The sequence below is a fragment of the Lemur catta genome, chromosome X (genome assembly GCF_020740605.2).
Source record: "Lemur catta isolate mLemCat1 chromosome X, mLemCat1.pri, whole genome shotgun sequence".
NCBI lineage: Eukaryota > Metazoa > Chordata > Mammalia > Primates > Lemuridae > Lemur > Lemur catta.
The window spans coordinates 30,004,941-30,022,618 of record NC_059155.1 but is presented as its reverse complement, the minus strand read 5'-3'; the positions used below and the strand labels follow the sequence as shown (position 1 = coordinate 30,022,618).

Here is a 17,678-nt window from a genome sequence, read left to right as displayed (position 1 = left end):
AGGAAGAGTTGTGAGTGCTGTTTTTCTCCATCTTGGTTATTCTTTTATAGTCCCCTCTCCATTCACATATGGAGAAACCGAGGGTCAAGACAGTGTGTTGACTAGTCTCTTGCATCTCACAGCAGGTTTTGATTAACAAGGTTAGCTCTTTTCTGCCCGATCACTGGGCCTGGGGCCCAGACTCAAGCTGTCACATTGTGACCTCTGCATTTAGCATGTTTCTCTCAATAGAAGAGTACATTCCTGAGTTCATGTGTATGTTTATGTTAGCAAGTTTTTGTCAGCTTATATTCAGTCGGGTACTGAGTATGCTGTGGGTGGGGGATGGAGAAAGAAGTCATGTGGTTTGTTTGCCTCCTTAGCACCTCCTGGGGACAGTGAACTATGAACTCTATCTCCCAGGTGCCCTCATGTAAAGCATATGCAAAGGAATATTAAGGTGGCATGCTGGTACTTATATCATCCTCTAATGAATAGCTGTCCCCATCCTTTTAAGACTTATGACACACTGTTATTGTTTGATTTCACAGCATCCACCCCACTCCACAAAAAAAGGAAAAATGTTCCATATGGCAGATATTTTTAAAATCAAAGTGAATTGAAAAATATTCTGTTTTTAGAATTATACTGCATGGTGAGGGTGCAACAAGACAGGCACTCTCATATGCTGTGGATGGGCAGGCGTGCAAATTCACACAATTTGTCTGGAAAGCAGTTTGGCAGTAAGGAATATGGGCTTTAAAGGTTCATACCCTTTGGCCCAGTAATTGCACTTGTCTAAGGGTTTAGCTAAAGGAAATAATCAGATTTTTACAAATTAGTGTAGAAAAATTTTTAGTGCATCATTTTTCTTTTTCCTATTTTTTTTGGTGTTTTTGTTTGTTTGTTTGTTTCTTTGTTTTTTTGAGACAGAGTCTCACTCTGTCACCCTGGTTGGAGTGCAGTGGCGCGATCATAGCTCACTGCAACCTCGAAATCCTAGGCTTAAGTGATCCTCCTGCCTCAGCCTCCCAAGTAGCTAGGACTACACATGCATGTCACCATGCCTACCTAATTTTTTATTTTTATTTTTTGTAGAGATGGGGTCTCTTTATGTTTACCCAGGCTGGTACCAAACTCTTGGCCTCAAGTGATCCTGCTGCCTTGACCTCTCAAAGTACTAGGATTCTACTGTTCCTTGCCTCTTTTTCCTTTTTATCTTTTTATAATAATATGAATAGCTATTTTAATGCCAGCAAATTCATATATTACTGCTCAGACTTCAACATGCTCTTCTTTTTTCTTTCTGTTTTAGAAATTAATTTTAACACATGAATATATTCTTGGAAAGGAGTAGGGGACTGGGATTAGGGTGGAAATCAAAGGGGATTTAAGCTTTTATCTGTAATGTTTTAAGGTTTTACATACAGCATCATTTAAATAGTAAAAAATCATACACAACTTAAATGTCCAACAACATGGAATGTTTCAATAAGTTATAGTACATGTACATGATGGAATATTGCCAATAATGATGTTTTAGAAAAAATTAAACATGGGAAATGTTCATAGTATAATGTTAGGTAAATAATTCATGGTATAAAATTGCATTTATAATATGATCTCAAATTTTTAAAAATCATGAATGTTTATCTGTGAAGAGAAGATTGGAAGGAAATATACCAAAATGTATGAATATCTCTTGAGTTGAGAGACTATCAGTGATTTTTATATTTTATTTATATTTTGTTTTTCTCTAACTTTTTTTACAATAAGCATGTATTACTCCTATTTTAATAACTGTTTTTCTAGTTCTAATTATTACCAGTCTTTGTTCATGCATATATTTTGTTTGCAAGATAGTATCCTTTTATATATATTGCTTTTTAGCATGCATTTTCATTTTGTGATATATTGTATTTTCCTATGTCACCGTTTGTTCATCTATATCATTTTAAATGGCTGCATTATATTCCATTCTATGCATATATCATAATTTATTTAACTAGCCTCTTATTGTGACATTGAGGTTATTTTTAGTTTTTCACTATTAAAAGGGACTCTGTGATGAATATCCTTATAAACATCTTTTGTATATCTCTTTATAATTTTGATAAGTTCCCAGAAGTAGAATTGCTAAGTCAAAGAATATACACATTTATGGGCCCAGCACACTTCTGCTGTGCAACTCTGCTTACACATTTAAATCTTTGGTGGCTGCTGCCATATTGCTCACTGGTAAGCTATAAGAATGACCTTTGTCCACCCTTGCCAACACTGGGTATTTTTATTCTTTTTACTATTTTACTATTTGTTAACATAATTGGTAGAAATGGTATCTTTGTGTTTTAATTTTTATTTCTCTGAGTATTAGTTAAGTTGGATATTTTCATTTCGTATATTTTTTAGCCATTTTTTCTTTTATGAAGGTTTTTCTTTGTGCTCAGAAAAAAAAACCTTGAGGAAACACTTTTTTGTATGTGCACAACAGAACTGCATGGCACTCAGTGGAATTTTTTTGTGAGGGACACTCTGCGATCTTAAAAGTATACTCTGGAAATGCTCGCCTGGAGAAGACAGTGGGCTAAGGGAGCCTTTGATCACCCTCTTCCCCCATTGCTTTTGGAGAGGTGGTGAGACTTTTGGGCTCAAATAATGGCTAGCTGTCATGTTAACTGCCCTTACTGATTTACAGAAGCCACCAATGGTGCGGTGCCCCAGGGCCAGCGACCACCCCCTCGTATCAAGAACTTCCAGATAAACAACCAGATTGTGAAACTGAAATACTGTTATACATGTAAGATCTTCCGGCCTCCCCGGGCCTCCCATTGCAGCATCTGTGACAACTGTGTGGGTGAGTAAAACCAAGGGGGTGTTGCCTGGGGGAAAGGCTGAGTCGAACAAGAAAGTCAGGGTGGTCACCAATTCTTGGGAACAATCGGTGGGGGTGGGAAGATAGGTAGATGGGAAACAAGCTAGATTTAGATAGGAAATTTAGATGGGAAACAAACTCCTAAACAACTGCAAATCAACTATACTTGTGTAGATCAATTCATAATTTAAATATCTCCTAGTCTAAAATTAAAATAAAACCTCTTTGGTAAATGGGAAGATAAACTTCACCTGATTTTGAAATCTAGATTTTCCTCTACTGGATCTGTTGCATGTGGGGCCCACCTTACACAGGGGAGGAAAATCCTAGTCCACTGGAGGGCAGTATTGAGGAAGGAAGGCCTATATAAGAAGTACTGTTCGCAAGAAGAGGAAAGTTGCTAGAATTTATTGAGTTTCTACTACATACTGGACACTGTGCTAAGTGATTTCCCTTTCTCTCATTTAAGACAAGTAACAACCCCGTGAGATCGGTATTATCCCCATTTTACAGATGTGGAAATAAGTGTAACACCTCTGTGTAAGTTCCTGTAATTTGTATGTGATGAAGCTGGAATAGGTGTGATACCAAACTGCTCATTTCTTCTATCTTTGCTGCTGCTACAAGTGTGTTAGGTGTATGTGTGCATAATGCAGGGGTCTGTGCTTCCATCCACATATATGTAGCTTAGTTGGAATCACTGCCTACTGTGTGCTGAACCCTGGGAAAGATCAGAAACAGGCCATAAATATTCCTCTTGATAGGCATATATGTGAAATTGCTTATATCAGCACTAGGCATACTTTTAACATTCTCTCTGTAAACCATGTAGCATGTCTGAGGACATTGCTTTCCTCTTACTAGCCAATTATTCTTTATTTTTATACTTTGTTTTTTTTGAGACAGGGTCTTGCTCTATTGCTTGGGCTAGAGTGCAATGGTATCATCATGGCTCACTACAGCCTCAAACTCCTGGGCTCAAGTGATCTTCCTGCCCCAGCCCCTCGAGTAGCTGGGACTATAGGCGCACGCCACCACGCCTGGCTAATTTTTCTATTTTTTGTAGAGTCTGGGTCCCACCATATTGCTCAGTCTGGTCCCGAACTCCTGGCCTCAAGCGATCCTCCTGCCTTGGCCTCCCAAAGTGCTAGGATTACATGCGTGAGCCACTGTGCCCTGGCCTGTACTAGCCAATTCTTTAGGCCAAGGTTGGGAGATATATCTTGCTTTATATGTTAGCTATATATAGATAGGATTTTTATAGATCAAAACTCATTTTTAATTAACCAGGAAACTTGATATTCAAAGAAGGTCTGATGTGAGGTTTTCATAAAGAATTCCCTCTCCTTAATAATATTCTTAACTATAAAGAACTCATATAAATCAACTTTAAAAAAAAAACACTAACATTCAAGGAGAAATATGGAGAGTTTATAAAATAGGAAATATAATTGACTCATTAACATGAAAAAATGTCTATCCCTACTAATAATCAAATAAATATTAAAACAGGATGCTTTTTAAAATCTAGAAAATTAGCAAGAAAAACCTGATAATGCATAGTCCTACACTGGTAGGAGTATAAATTGGAACAAACTCTTTGGAAGACAACCTAGTAAGAGTCATCAAAAGCTTTAAAACATGTATACCCTTTGATGCCAGTGATTTACTTTCTAGGGACTCTATCCCATGAAATCGGAGATATGGTAAGATATTTAGAAACGGAAATCCTAAGTAAACCTCAGGATTATTATAATGAAAAGTTGGCAAGAACCTAATAGTCCACCGATAGATAAGTGGACAAATAAATTATGGGGCATTCATACAATAGACTTGTGGAAAGAGTTCATACCAGAAAGGTAAATGACATAAAACAGGAAATAGGCTGTATTTACAGTATGATCTCAGTTACATATTTAAAAAATACAAGAATGTGTGAAGAAATATGTAAGGAAATACACCAGGATGTTTATAGTTCATTATCTATAGTTTGTGGGATTATGAGTGATTTTGTTTCCTTCATTTTTCTTTATTAAGTTTTCTACAATGCGCATGTATTACTTGTGTTATCAGAAAAGGTGTGATTTAAAATACTATAAAAAAGATATATCTGTATAGCCATTCTTCTCTACACCTTCCTTCCCTTTAACCAGGAGATGTACCATTCTTACAGCCTTATTTTTTGACCAGTACACAGCTCACTATTTTTTAAAAATGATGTATTTTATTTGGAGTTTTTTTCTTTTCTTTTCTTTTCTTTTCTTTTCTTTTCTTTTCTTTTCTTTTCTTTTCTTTTCTTTTCTTTTCTTTTCTTTTCTGAGACAGAGTCTTGCTCTGTCACCCTGGCTAGAGTGGGTGCAATGACCTCATTATAGCTTACTGCAACCTCAAACTCCTGGGTTCAAGAGATCCTCCTGCCTCAGCCTCCCGAGTAGCTGGGACTACAAGCACATACCACCCTGCCTGGCTAATTTTTTTTATTTTTTGTGGAGATGGGGTCTTTCTCTGGAGCTCAGGCTGGTCTTGAACTCCTGTCCTCAAATGATTTTCCTGCCTCAGCCTCCCCGAGTGCTAGGATTATAGGCTTGAGCCACCTCACCTGGTCTATTTGTAGTTCTTTTGATTCATTAAAATAATACATGTTCATTGTAGAAAATATGAGTACAGAAAGTATAAATAAAATTTAATCTTAAAATCACTCTCCATTTGGCTGTATTTCCTTCCAGTCTTTCTGTGAAATTAGACCACATATGATAGAATTTTTAATCCTGCTTTTGTCATTTAACATCCTATCCTGAGCATTTTTCAAAATCTTAATAAATGTGTTTTGAATATATTTCTTAATGACTACATAATCCATCATATGGTTATAGTCTAGTTTATTTAGGCAGTCTCCTGTCATTAGACATTATTCACTCTTCCATTTTATTGATTATTATAACACTTACAATCAAAATTATTAAATTTAAGGATGTGAAAAAATTGGAACCTTCATAAATATCTGGTGGGAACGTAAAAGGGTGCAGCTGTTGTGGAAAACAGTTTGGCAGTTCCTCAAAAAGTTAAATATAGAATTACCATATGACCCAGCAATTCCACTCCTGGGTATATACTCATATTAGTCTGCTCTGGCTACTATAACAAAATACCACAGACGGAGTGGCTGAAGCAACAGAAATTTATTTTCTTATATGAGAAAGTTTTTCTTATCTAGGACAGCTCTGGAGGCTGGAAATACAAGATAGAGGTACCAGCAGGGTTGGTTTCTGGTAGGGCCTCTCTGGCTTGCAGATGGCTGCCTTCTTGCTGTGTCCTTACATGGCCTTTTCTCTGTGCTCACACACTCCTGTTATCTCATCTTATAAGGACACTAGTCCTATTGGATTAGGGCCCCATCCTTATGACCTCATCTAACCTTAGTTACCTCCTTAAATGTTCTGTCTCCAAATACAACTACATTGGGGGTTAGGGCTTCAACATGTGAGTGGAGGGGCCATTCAATCCATAGCATACCCAAAAGAATTGAAAACAGGGACTCAAAACATATTTGTACACCAGTGTCCATAGCATCATTATTCACAATAGCCAAAAGGTGGAAACAATCCAAGTGTCTATCAACAGATGAATGGATAAACAAAATGTGGTATATACATACAGTGGAATATTATTCAGTTATAAAAAGGAATGAAGTACTGATACATGCAACAACATGGATGAACCTTGAAAACATGCGATGTGTAAAGAGCCAGACACAAAGGGACAAATATTCCATTTATATGATTCCACTTATATAAAATATCCAGTTTAGGCAAATTCATAGAGAAAGAAGATTAGGGGTTGCCAGGGGCTGGGGGAAGGGAGAAATGGAGAGTTACTGCTTAATGGGTACAGAGTTTCTGTTTTGGGTAATGAAAAAGTTTTGGAAATAGAGGTAGTGGTTCCACAACATTGTGAACATAATTAATGCCACTGAATTGTACAGTTAAAATGGTTAAAATGGCAAGTTGTATATTATATATATTTTACACAATAAAAAGTGAGTAAAGAATTATTGAACATAAAACTTCTGCATACATTTCTATTTCCTTTTGAGAAATTACTGAAAATGGACTTAATTCTGCCACAGAGGTATGAATATTAAAGGCTCTTGATACATACTGCCAAGTTGCTTTCTGAAAAGGTTCTCTCAGTTTTTACTCCCACAAGCAGTATATTAGAGTGTTTTACCTTATTCTCACTAGCGTTGGATATTATATTTATATTCTTATTTTGATAGGCAAAAAAGTATCAAAGTATCTTATTTTACTAGTATTGTACTAAATTATTAGTGAGTGTGAATAAATTAAATATATGTTTATATGATATTCATTAACTGTTTTCGCCCTATTTTCTTTCTTTTTTGTTTGTTTTTTTATTTTGTCTTATGTACAGTTGACCCTTCAACAACATGGGTATGAACTGTTGGGGTTCACTTATATGCGGATTTTTCCCCCAATAAATACAGCTGGCCCTCCCTATTGGTGGGTTCCACATCACAAACTGGGTGAAAGGCACACTTATAACTTTGACTCAAACTGTAAAAAAGTAAATTATGTAACCAAAATGTGTGTATCCCCACAAAATTCTGAAATATAAAAAAAGAAAATACAGTTGTCTCTGGGTATCCTCAGGATATTGGTTCCAGGACCGTCCTCGGATATGAAAATCCACCCATACTTAAGTCCCACAGTCGGCCCTTTGGAATCTGTGGACACAAAAAGTCAAACCTTCATATATGCAGGTTTCACATCCTAAGGATACTGTCTTTCTTTTCTTTTCTTTTTTTTTTTTTTTAAGAGAAAGGGTCTCGTTCTGTTACCCACACTGGAGTGTGGTGTCCTGATCATAGCTCATTGTAACCTCAATTTCCTGGGCTGAAGTGATCCTCCCACCATAGCCTCCTGAGTAGGTGGGACTACAGGTGCACACCATAGTGCCCTGCTAATTTTTAAATTTTTTGTAGAGACAGGGTCTCACTATGTTGCCCAGGATCATCCTGGCCTCAAGTGAGCCTCCTGCTTTGGCCTCCCAAGATGTCGGGATTATAGGGGTGAGCCATTGTGCCCGGCCTTTTATGGTATTTAATTTTTTTTTCTTACCAAGTTGTGAATTAAGTTTTATGGTATTTTTAACATATACAATTTTTTTAAGTTTATGGAGTCAAATCTGTTTTTCTTTGTCATCTGTCTTTTCTTCCATGACTTGTATGCTTTAAAAGCTCTTCTGCATACAGAGGAGAAATGTACATTTATTCTTTATAGTTATTTTATGGCTTCACTTTGTTTTTACATTTAACTCTTTAATTCATCTGGAATTTATTTTGACAAATAATGTGAGGACAGAAAAATCTAACATTATTTTCCACCAAATAGCCAATTGTCTCATAATTGTTTATGGAATAATATGTCCTTTCATCTCTGAATCTGTAATGCTGAGTTTACCAGACAGTGAATTCTTATATATTCTAGGGTCTGTTTCTGGGCTTTTTCTGTTCCATTGAGCTATGCTGCACCATTTTAATTGTTATAGTTTTACATTTTTAATAACTGGGGGTTAAGAAAAACACACTTCTCATTTTTCAAAATATCCTAGGCTATTTTCACCTTGTTATTCTCCCTGAACTTAGTAGGCCCACCTGCTAAGGTTTTTATTTGGAAAAGCAATGTCTCTGCTGTAAACTGGCAGAGTGAGGCAAATCACTTAACCCCTCAGTGCCTTAGTTTCCTCATCTGTAAAATGAGGAAAACAATATCTCCTTTTGCCCAACTTCTAGAGTGATTGTAGAGATCAAATGAGAGGTTAGGAAAACATTTTGAAAAGGTGAAAAATAGAAACCCATGTTTTATTACAACTGCTATAGGCAATGACCCTGGAGGTCTTTGAATTAGGTATCCCGGGGATGGCAGGGTTGCTCTTTGTTCTGGAGGCTTTGGCATTCGATTTTCTCTTTCTTTTCACAGAGCGCTTCGACCATCACTGCCCCTGGGTGGGGAATTGTGTTGGAAAGAGAAACTACCGCTACTTCTACCTCTTCATCCTCTCTCTTTCCCTCCTCACAATCTATGTCTTCGCCTTCAACATCGTCTATGTGGCCCTCAGTGAGTATGGAGGGCAGTGTCTGTTGTTGGAGTGGGGGCAGCGTGGGGTAGGGGAAGACTTACGGACAGCTTACGGGGGAGGTTGGGTTTCTTGGTGGGACTTTTACCATTGTGAAGGCACCTTAGGACTGGTTAGAAATGAGCACTACTATCTGTTCTTGAGCAGGGCTGCAAACCTCAGCTCATATCAATAAGTATCTACTGAGTATGTTGGCTGTCCCCTGGCCATCTGCTGGGGGCTGGGGACATAATTAATTATCTATAGCCAGAGTACTGTGCATTTCTGAGGTGATCCCAAAGGTTGGGGGTGCATTTTGGCTCTGCATATCCTCTCTTCTTCTGTCTTGTAAGACCTGCCTTATGCTAGGGGGTAGAAAGGGTTTTGCCTGAGAAATATCTTTTAGTAGCTTATGATCTAGTTTGGGAGATAGAAAATACATACTCACATGTGTGCACATTCCCAACACACACATACAACAATCAAAGGGCAGATGGGATGTGGAGTTGAGAGAGTAGTCTTAAGATAGCTTCCTGGAAAGAAAGGAGTTCTGAGCTGGATTTTTGAGCAAGGGAGGGGCACAGATTGGTGAGGAAAAAGGATTTTTCTTGGTGTTTCTGATTTCTTTCATTGTTACTATCCTACTGCATGTCCATGGTTAGGGGCTAGGGGAAAGGGAAAGGAGCCTGATGCTTGGCTTCTGCTCGACTCTAGTTCGGGCCTGGCCCTGCACTGGAAATGGGAACTCTTTGGTCATGACGCTACCAGCTTGGAGGTGACATTCTTCACCCTTGCCTGAGTGAGAGCTTCTTTCTTGTCAGTGTGTAACACAGGCTAGGGAGGGAAGGAAGTGAGTAGGCACTAGGATAGTGTGTAGTTTTGACTAAATTCACTAATTTTTCTCTCTACTCCTCCTCCCAATTTCACAGAATCCTTGAAAATTGGCTTCCTGGAGACATTGAAAGAAACTCCTGGAACATATCCTCCCCTGGCAGTATGTCCCTGTGAAGCCTTCTTAAACTACTTTCCAGCATGCTTTCTCCCCACAGTTCTCCCACCATCTAGTTTTTCAGACACCAGAGAGTGCCAAGGTCTAAAATAAAGAAAATGTAGTCTTAGTGGTAGCAACCAGAATGGAAGATGGCCAGGGCTTAAAGGGAGGTCTTTTTCTCGCCCCCTTCTTGGCTGCCTCCCTCCCAAGTGCTTGTGATCCCAAACTCAGCTCTGTCTTCTCTAGTGGGCTGTACTTTGCCTCAGTACACCTCTTATGTCACTTACTGGAAGCCCCGCCTTCCCGTTATAGCTAAGGCTTATTTTGGACAGTGGCTGCATTTTTGTAAAGGAGATTCAGATGAGATTTCTATAAATCACATCTTCTTTTTATCTCACTAATTTTTCATTTATACAATTTATTTTTTGATGGACTTTGCATTGACAGTTATGGCCAACATTGTTTAGCTTGGGCCCCTCCTAAACATCCCCTTTAAAGAGCCAATGATGAATAAACAGGCAAACACTTAAATACACTAGAAATGGTAGAGATCTAGTCATAATGAATAAATAGAAATCCTGTACCTTTCATAAGGGATCTATCCAGCGAGTTCAGAATTCATCTGTTGATACATACAGATACTTGGTTTTTTGTGATACACATTCCAGAAGGTAAAGATGGTATGATTGGTGCCATGAATATAGGCTGAGGCCTCGAGTCCCCTGGTGTGGCTTCTTCAACATTCCTTAACCTCACCTCACTGTTCTAGAAGTCCTCATTTGCTTCTTCACTCTCTGGTCCGTCGTGGGACTGACTGGATTTCACACTTTCCTTGTGGCTCTCAACCAGACAACCAATGAAGATGTGAGTCAACTTTCTCTTCTCCTTACCACATATTCTTCTCCCAAAAGCCTGTTCTCTTATTACCTGCTAGATAACCAAGTCTCCAGGGCCTAGGAGAATGAGGCAAGCAGAAACCTTGTATGCAAGATTGTTAAATCAGATGTGTGGAAGAGAAAGCAGAGGGCTTTGTTTAGAGCTGCATGCATGTAGGGCATTAGGAAGAAGAGCTTGAAAAGTTGGGTGGATACAAGGTCTTTAACTCTTAATAGGTACTTAAAGGCTAGCTGATACCTCTGGATTTGGAATGGAGAGGGACAGTGCACTGGATGAATCCTTCCTTTTAAAAAGTACCGATTAATCACACTCATTGTAAAAAATCAGAAAATACAGATGAGCAAAAAAAAGAGAAAATAAGCCCCTCTTACTTTATACCTCCTAGATATCACCTTTGTTAATGGTATGATTCATATAGTCTTCTGGACTTTCCTAGACTTGTTTCTATGTTTGTATGTTTATATTATGTATTTTTAAATGAAAGTAATACATACCAGGCCGGGCGCGGTGGCTCACGCCTGTAATCCTAGCTCTGGGAGGCCGAGGCGGGTGGATCGCTCGAGGTCAGGAGTTCGAGACCAGCCTGAGCAAGAGTGAGACCCCGTCTCTACTAAAAATAGAAAGAAATTATCTGGCCAACTAAAAATATATATACAAAAAAATTAGCCGGGCATGGTGGCTCATGCCTGTAGTCCCAGCTACTCGGGAGGCTGAGGCAGGAGGATCGCTTGAGCCCAGGAGTCTGAGGTTGCTGTGAGCTAGGCTGATGCCACGGCACTCACTCTAGCCCGGGCAACAAAGTGAGACTCTGTCTCAAAAAAAAAAAAAAAAAAAGAAAGTAATACATACCATTCAGTTATCTGCTTTTTTCACTCTATGCTTAACATTTTTTCATGGCTGTGTATGTATTTTTTGTTGTAATAAAATATACACAATATAAAATGTGCCATCTTAACCATTTTTAAATGTACAGTTCAGCTCTGGTGATCAGTGGGGCAAAAGATGTCACAGCCAGATTGCCCTTACATCCTAAATGTATAGTTCAGTAGCATTCAGTACATTCACATTGTTGCACAACTATTACCACCATCCATCTCCAGAACTTTTTCATTATCCCATCCTGCATGTATTTCTTCAATGTAATTTTATAAGAGTTTTAATTTATTATTTTATTTTATTATTATTATTTTTTAGAGACTGGGTCTCTCTCTGGGTCACCCAGGCTGGAGTACAGCAGCATGATCATTGTGCACTACAGCCTCGAACTCCTGGGCTCAGGCGATCCTCCCACCTCAGCCTCCCTAGTAGCTAGGACTACAGGCATGCGCCACCATACCTGGTTCTTCAGCATAATTTTTAATGTAAGCCTTGGCTTTTATCTTGCAGATCAAAGGATCATGGACAGGGAAGAATCGCGTCCAGAATCCCTACAGCCATGGCAACATTGTGAAGAACTGCTGTGAAGTGCTGTGTGGCCCCTTGCCTCCCAGGTACTCAGGGGACTGAAAGGTCCTGGAACTCTTGGGATGAGCAGCTCAATACAATCCTGTTACCTGGTCTGATGGATTATTATGAATGTGGCCCATTGGTATCAAATAGGTCTTCCCGGGGCATGTCACTTTGTACCATATCTACATGGACCATAGACCATGGGGTGGTTGTATGGAAGCGATGATCTTTCACTCTTATTTCATGTGTTTGTTCCCTGGTTAATGTGGCATTCCCTGGTTTGTGGAAGAAAAAGTGAATGGAAGATAGGAGGCGTGTGCTAGGATCAGGCCAGATTGCCAAAAGACACGTTTCTGTTTTCCAATTTACATAGCAAAGTTCAGTAGGCTGGGTCAGTAGATGCGGGGAATGCCAAGTCCATTGTTAACTCTCCTGTCTCCTTCAGTGTGCTGGATCGGAGGGGTATTTTGCCACTGGAGGAAAGTGGAAGTCGACCTCCTAGTACTCAAGAGACCAGTAGCAGCCTCTTGCCACAGAGCCCAGTAAGTGTTCCTGACTTAAGGTTGAGTCGGTGATGGAGAGGGTGGAGGCTAACTTTATAGCTTGGAAATATAATTAGGCAATTTTGGATCCTAGTCACCCTAGCTTACCTGTCTTGGCTTCTGCTGACATTGTCTTCAGATCTTTGTGCCCCTGAGGTAGATTAAGATTTATTCATATCTTTGGCATATATTACATAGCTACTCTGTGCCAGCTACTGTGCTAGGTGCTGGGGTTCACACCAATGAACAAGGCAAATGATGGCCCTGCTCTTAAGGAGCTCATTGTCTAATGGGGATGAGAGATAAGAAAATAGGCCATTGTTCAACATTGTCAAAAGTGCCTTGATGAGGGAAGCATAAAATGCTAGAGGAGCAAAGATAGGGGTCAGGGGATCATGTTGGATTAGTGATATGGTTACCTTGGTAATCTTACAAGGGGGCTTCCTCATTGGAATATGCAGATGTTGTGGAAACTCTCCCAGCTGTCCTGCTCAGGATATGCTTTATAAAGTATTTTCCTAAAAAGTTACTATTTGAACTTTCTTTTTTTTTAAATAAGAGCTTTATTGAGATATAATTCACATACCATATGATCCCTATTTAAAACATAATTCACTGGTTTGTAGTATATTCAGAGTTGTATAATCATCACAACAATCAATTTTAAAACATATTCATTCCTCTCTCCCACAAAAATCCCTATATCCATTAGCAGTCACTTTCCCTTTCCCCCCAATTCCCCCAGTCCCATCTCTAGGCTACCACTAATCTACTTTCTTTTGCTATAGATTTGCCTCTTCTGGACATTTCTTATAAATGGAATCATACAATGTGTGGTCTTTTGTGACTGGCTGCTTTCACTTAGCATATTTTCAAGGTTCATTTATGTTGTAGCATGTAGCAGTACTTCATTCCTTTATATGGCCTAATAATATTCCATTATATGGATATACCACATTTTATTTAATCCATTCATCAGTTGATGGACATTTGGGTTGTTTCCACCTTTTGGCTGTTATGAATGATGCTGCTATGAACATTCATGTGCAAGTTATTGCATAGACATATGTTTTCATTTCTCTTGGCTATATACCTAGGAGTGAAATTGCTGGGTCGTATGGTGACTTTATGTTTAACCTTTTGAGGAACTGCTGTACTGTTTTCCAAAGGGCCTGCACTGTTTTACACCCTCACTAGCAGTGTATGAGGGTTCCAGTTTCTCTGCATCCTCAGGAACACTTAACTATCTGAGATTTTGATTCTAGCCATCTTAGTGGAATGGATGTGAAGTGATACCCCATTGTGGTTTTGATTTGTATTTCCCTGATGACTAATGATGTTGAACATCTTTTCATGTGCTTATTGACCATTTGTATATCTTTGGAGAAGTGTCTATTTGGAGCCTTTGTCCATTTTTTAATTGGGTTATTTATCTTTTTTAGTGTTGTTAGAGTTCTTCATATAATCTGTATATAAGTCCCTTATCAGATACATGATTTGCAGACATTTTCTCCCACTTTCTTGATGGTGTCCTTTTAAGCACAAAATTTTAAAATTTCGATGTGGTCTAATTTATCTATTTTTTATTTTGTTGTTTGTGCTTTTAGTGTCATAACTAAGAAATTATTACCTAATCCAAAGTCGTGAAGATTTATACCTCTGTTTTCTTGAAAGAGTTTTATAGTTTTAGCTCTTACAGTTAGGTCTTTGATCCATTTTGAGTTAATTTTTATATATGGTGTGAGGTAGTGGGGAGGGTCCACATTCTTTCTTTTGCTTGTGGATATCCAATTGTCGCTGTACCATTTGTTGAAAAGACTATTCTTTTTCCATACTATTGTCTTGGCATGCTTGTCGAAAATCAATTGACTGTAAATGTGAGAGTTTACTTCTTGACTCCCAGTTCTATTCTATTGATCAATATGTCTGCTCTTATGCCAGTACTACACTGTCTTCATTACTTTAGCATTATAGTAAATTTTGAAATTAGGAAACGTGAGTACTCAAACTTTATACTTCTTTTTCACAATTGTTTTGGCTATTCTGGGTCACTTAAATTTTCATATGCATCTTAGGATCACCTTGCCAATTTCTGCAAAGAAGCCGGCTGGAATTTTGATGGGGATTGCATTGAATCTATAGATCAATTTGGGGACTATTGTCATCCTAACAAGATTAAGTCTTCTGAGCCATTAACATGGGCTGTCTTTTCACTTAGTTAAATCTTCTTTAATTTCTTTCAACAATATTTTGTAGTTTTCAGAGTATAAGTTTTAGACTTATTTTGTTATATTTATTCATAAGCATTTTATTCTTTTTGATATTATTGTTAATGAAATTATTTTTCTAATTTCATTTTTAGATTGTTTATTGGCAGTGTATAGAAATACAATTGATTTGTATATATTGATCTTGTATCCTGAAACCTTGCCAAACTTTTTTATTAGTTCTAATAGATTTTTAGTAGATTTGAACTTTGTTTTAAAATAGAATCCTACTTTTATTTATTTATTTGAGACAGAGTCTCGCTCTGTTGCCCAGGTGAGTGCCGTGGTGTCAGCCTAGCTCACAGCAACCTCAAACTCCTGGGCTCAAGCAATCCTTCTGCCTCAGCCTCCCGAGTAGCTGGGACTACAGGCATGCGCCACCATGCCCGGCTAATTTTTTCTATATATTTTTAGTTGTCCAGCTAATTTCTTTCTATTTGTAGTAGAGACGGGGTCTCGCTCAGGCTGGTCTCGAACTCCTGACCTCGAGCGATCCACCCGCCTCGGCCTCCCAGAGTGCTAGGATTACAGGCGTGAGCCACCGCGCCTGGCCAAGCTTTGTATTGAATCTGCTATCTTTTCCTTCTCAGGCCCCAACAGAACATCTGAGCTCAAATGAGATGCCGGAGGACACCAGCACTCCCGAAGAGATGCCACCTCCAGAGCCCCCAGAGCCACCACAAGAGGAGACCGAAGCTGAGAAGTAGCCTATCTATGGAAGAGACTTTTGTTTGTGTTTAATTAGGGCTATGAGAGATTTCAGGTGAGAAGTAAACCTGAGACAGAGAGCAAGTAAGCTGTCCCTTTTACTGTTTTTTTTCCCCCCCTTTGGTCTTCAGTCACCCAATTGCACACTGGCATTTTCTTGCTGCAAGCTTTTTAAAACTTCTGGACTCAAGGCAGTAGCAGAAGATGTCAGTCACCTCTGGTAACTAGACAAATGGGTCTCTTGGGCCCTGGCACTGGTTTTCCATGGCCTTGGCCATAGGATCTCCTTGGACTTCCCTCTCTTCCTTCTAGAGCCTAGCTCTCCTGCTTGGGGTCATTGGTCTCATTCTCGGGTTAAAGGTTGAGACCGGCTCAAATCCTCCCAAGCTGCTGCATCCTAACTGGGTTCTTGGAGCCTTCAGAATTGAAGAGGATGGAGAGTGGGGTCAGAGGATTCTCCTGGCTACCAAGTGCCAGCATTGCCAGCTAATCCTTTTAGGAATGGGGCAGGTAACTTCCACTTGTATTTATTCGTGTAGTTTCTCCTTTGTCCCCCGACCACTTCCTAACACCCAAGCCCACTTTTCCCATTAGATATATGTAAGTAGTTGTAGTAGAGATAACAATTTACATTTCTCGTAGACTACCCAGAAACTTTTTAATACCTGTGCCATTCTCAATAAGAATTTATGAGATGCCAACAGCATAGCCCCTCACACTCTCTGTCTCATTTCTCCCTTTTTCTCATTAGCCCCTTTTAATTTGTTTTCCTTTCTACTCTTGCTCTCATTGGGAGCAGGAATGGCAGTAATAAAAGTCGGCACTTTGGTGGTTTCTTTTCCTCAGAGGAAGCCCAAGTGCTCACTTAAACACTACCCCCCTCAGACTCCCTGTGTGAGGCCTGCAGAGGCCCTGAATGCACAAATGGGGAAACCAAGGCACAGAGAGGCTCTCCTCTCCTCTCCCCTCCCCCGATGTCCCCTCAACAACAACAACAACAACAACATCAACAACAGGAAAGAAAAGGCTAACCAATACTTCCATTAAGCCTCGGCTGAGTAAGCAAAAGCCCAGCACTGCTGCCCTCCTGGGTAACCCTCTCCAAGGCCTCAGCCCACCTTGGGCTATGGTAACCACACCAGGGACTTCCTTCAAGCCCCACTCTTCCAGCACTTCCACCGGCAGAGTCCCAGAGCCACTTCACCCTGACTCGGGGCGGGCTATGGCCCCCAGTCAGCTCTGCTCAGGACCTGCTCTATTTCAGGGAAGAAGATTTATGTATTATATGTGGCTATATTTCCTAGAGCACCTGTGTTTTTCTCTTTCTAAGCCAGGGTCCTGTCTGGATGACTTACGGGGGGAGTATAAACCAGAACTTTTAATCTATTTGAAGGCAATTAAACTATGTCTAATGCAAACTGCCTGCCTCCTCCTTCCCCCTTCTATTTCAAGAATGTTTGTGTGTAGGGTGGAGGTGGGGGTTGGAAGGGGTTGCTTGTTACTACCCACACTTCCATTTCCCAGGGTCCCCTTGGGTTGGAGAGAGAGCTCCCAAACTCTCCATTGATCTATACTACATTCTGGGCTGAAGTTTATCTTACTCTGGACTATGAAGAAAGGACTTTCAAAGCAATATACAGTATGAACAAGATCAGGAGGGTAGGGGGATTATATTTACTTAGGAGAACAAGCTCTATATTAGGATGTTGTTTTCAACAAGATGGATGCTATTAATTGCAAGTGAGTCTTGGTTATTAAAGCAGGCTCATCAGGGCCTCCCCTTGGAAATATTTGGTTAGTTGTCTTTTACAAGTGACAGTATATATTTCTTTTTAAAT

The 17,678-nt window shown here is 39.4% G+C and overlaps 1 protein-coding gene across 4 annotated transcripts in view; it reads left to right on the top strand.

Annotated features, from left to right (window-relative positions):
* The window catches only part of ZDHHC9 (zinc finger DHHC-type palmitoyltransferase 9), a 31,077-nt gene extending 13,819 nt beyond the window's left edge, over positions 1-17,258 (top strand). For 3 of the 4 annotated variants that reach the window (XM_045537999.1, XM_045538001.1, XM_045538000.1), the window contains 7 exons: positions 2,675-2,833; positions 8,851-8,988; positions 9,916-9,964; positions 10,739-10,841; positions 12,261-12,364; positions 12,769-12,865; positions 15,723-17,258. In XM_045537999.1, the coding sequence (XP_045393955.1) occupies positions 2,675-2,833; positions 8,851-8,988; positions 9,916-9,964; positions 10,739-10,841; positions 12,261-12,364; positions 12,769-12,865; positions 15,723-15,839 (767 nt within the window). In that variant the 3' untranslated portion in view covers positions 15,840-17,258. The remainder of the gene's footprint in view (positions 1-2,674; positions 2,834-8,850; positions 8,989-9,915; positions 9,965-10,738; positions 10,842-12,260; positions 12,365-12,768; positions 12,866-15,722) is intronic. The other variant, XR_006731607.1, reaches the window with a different exon arrangement.
* Positions 17,259-17,678: the final 420 nt, after the last annotated feature.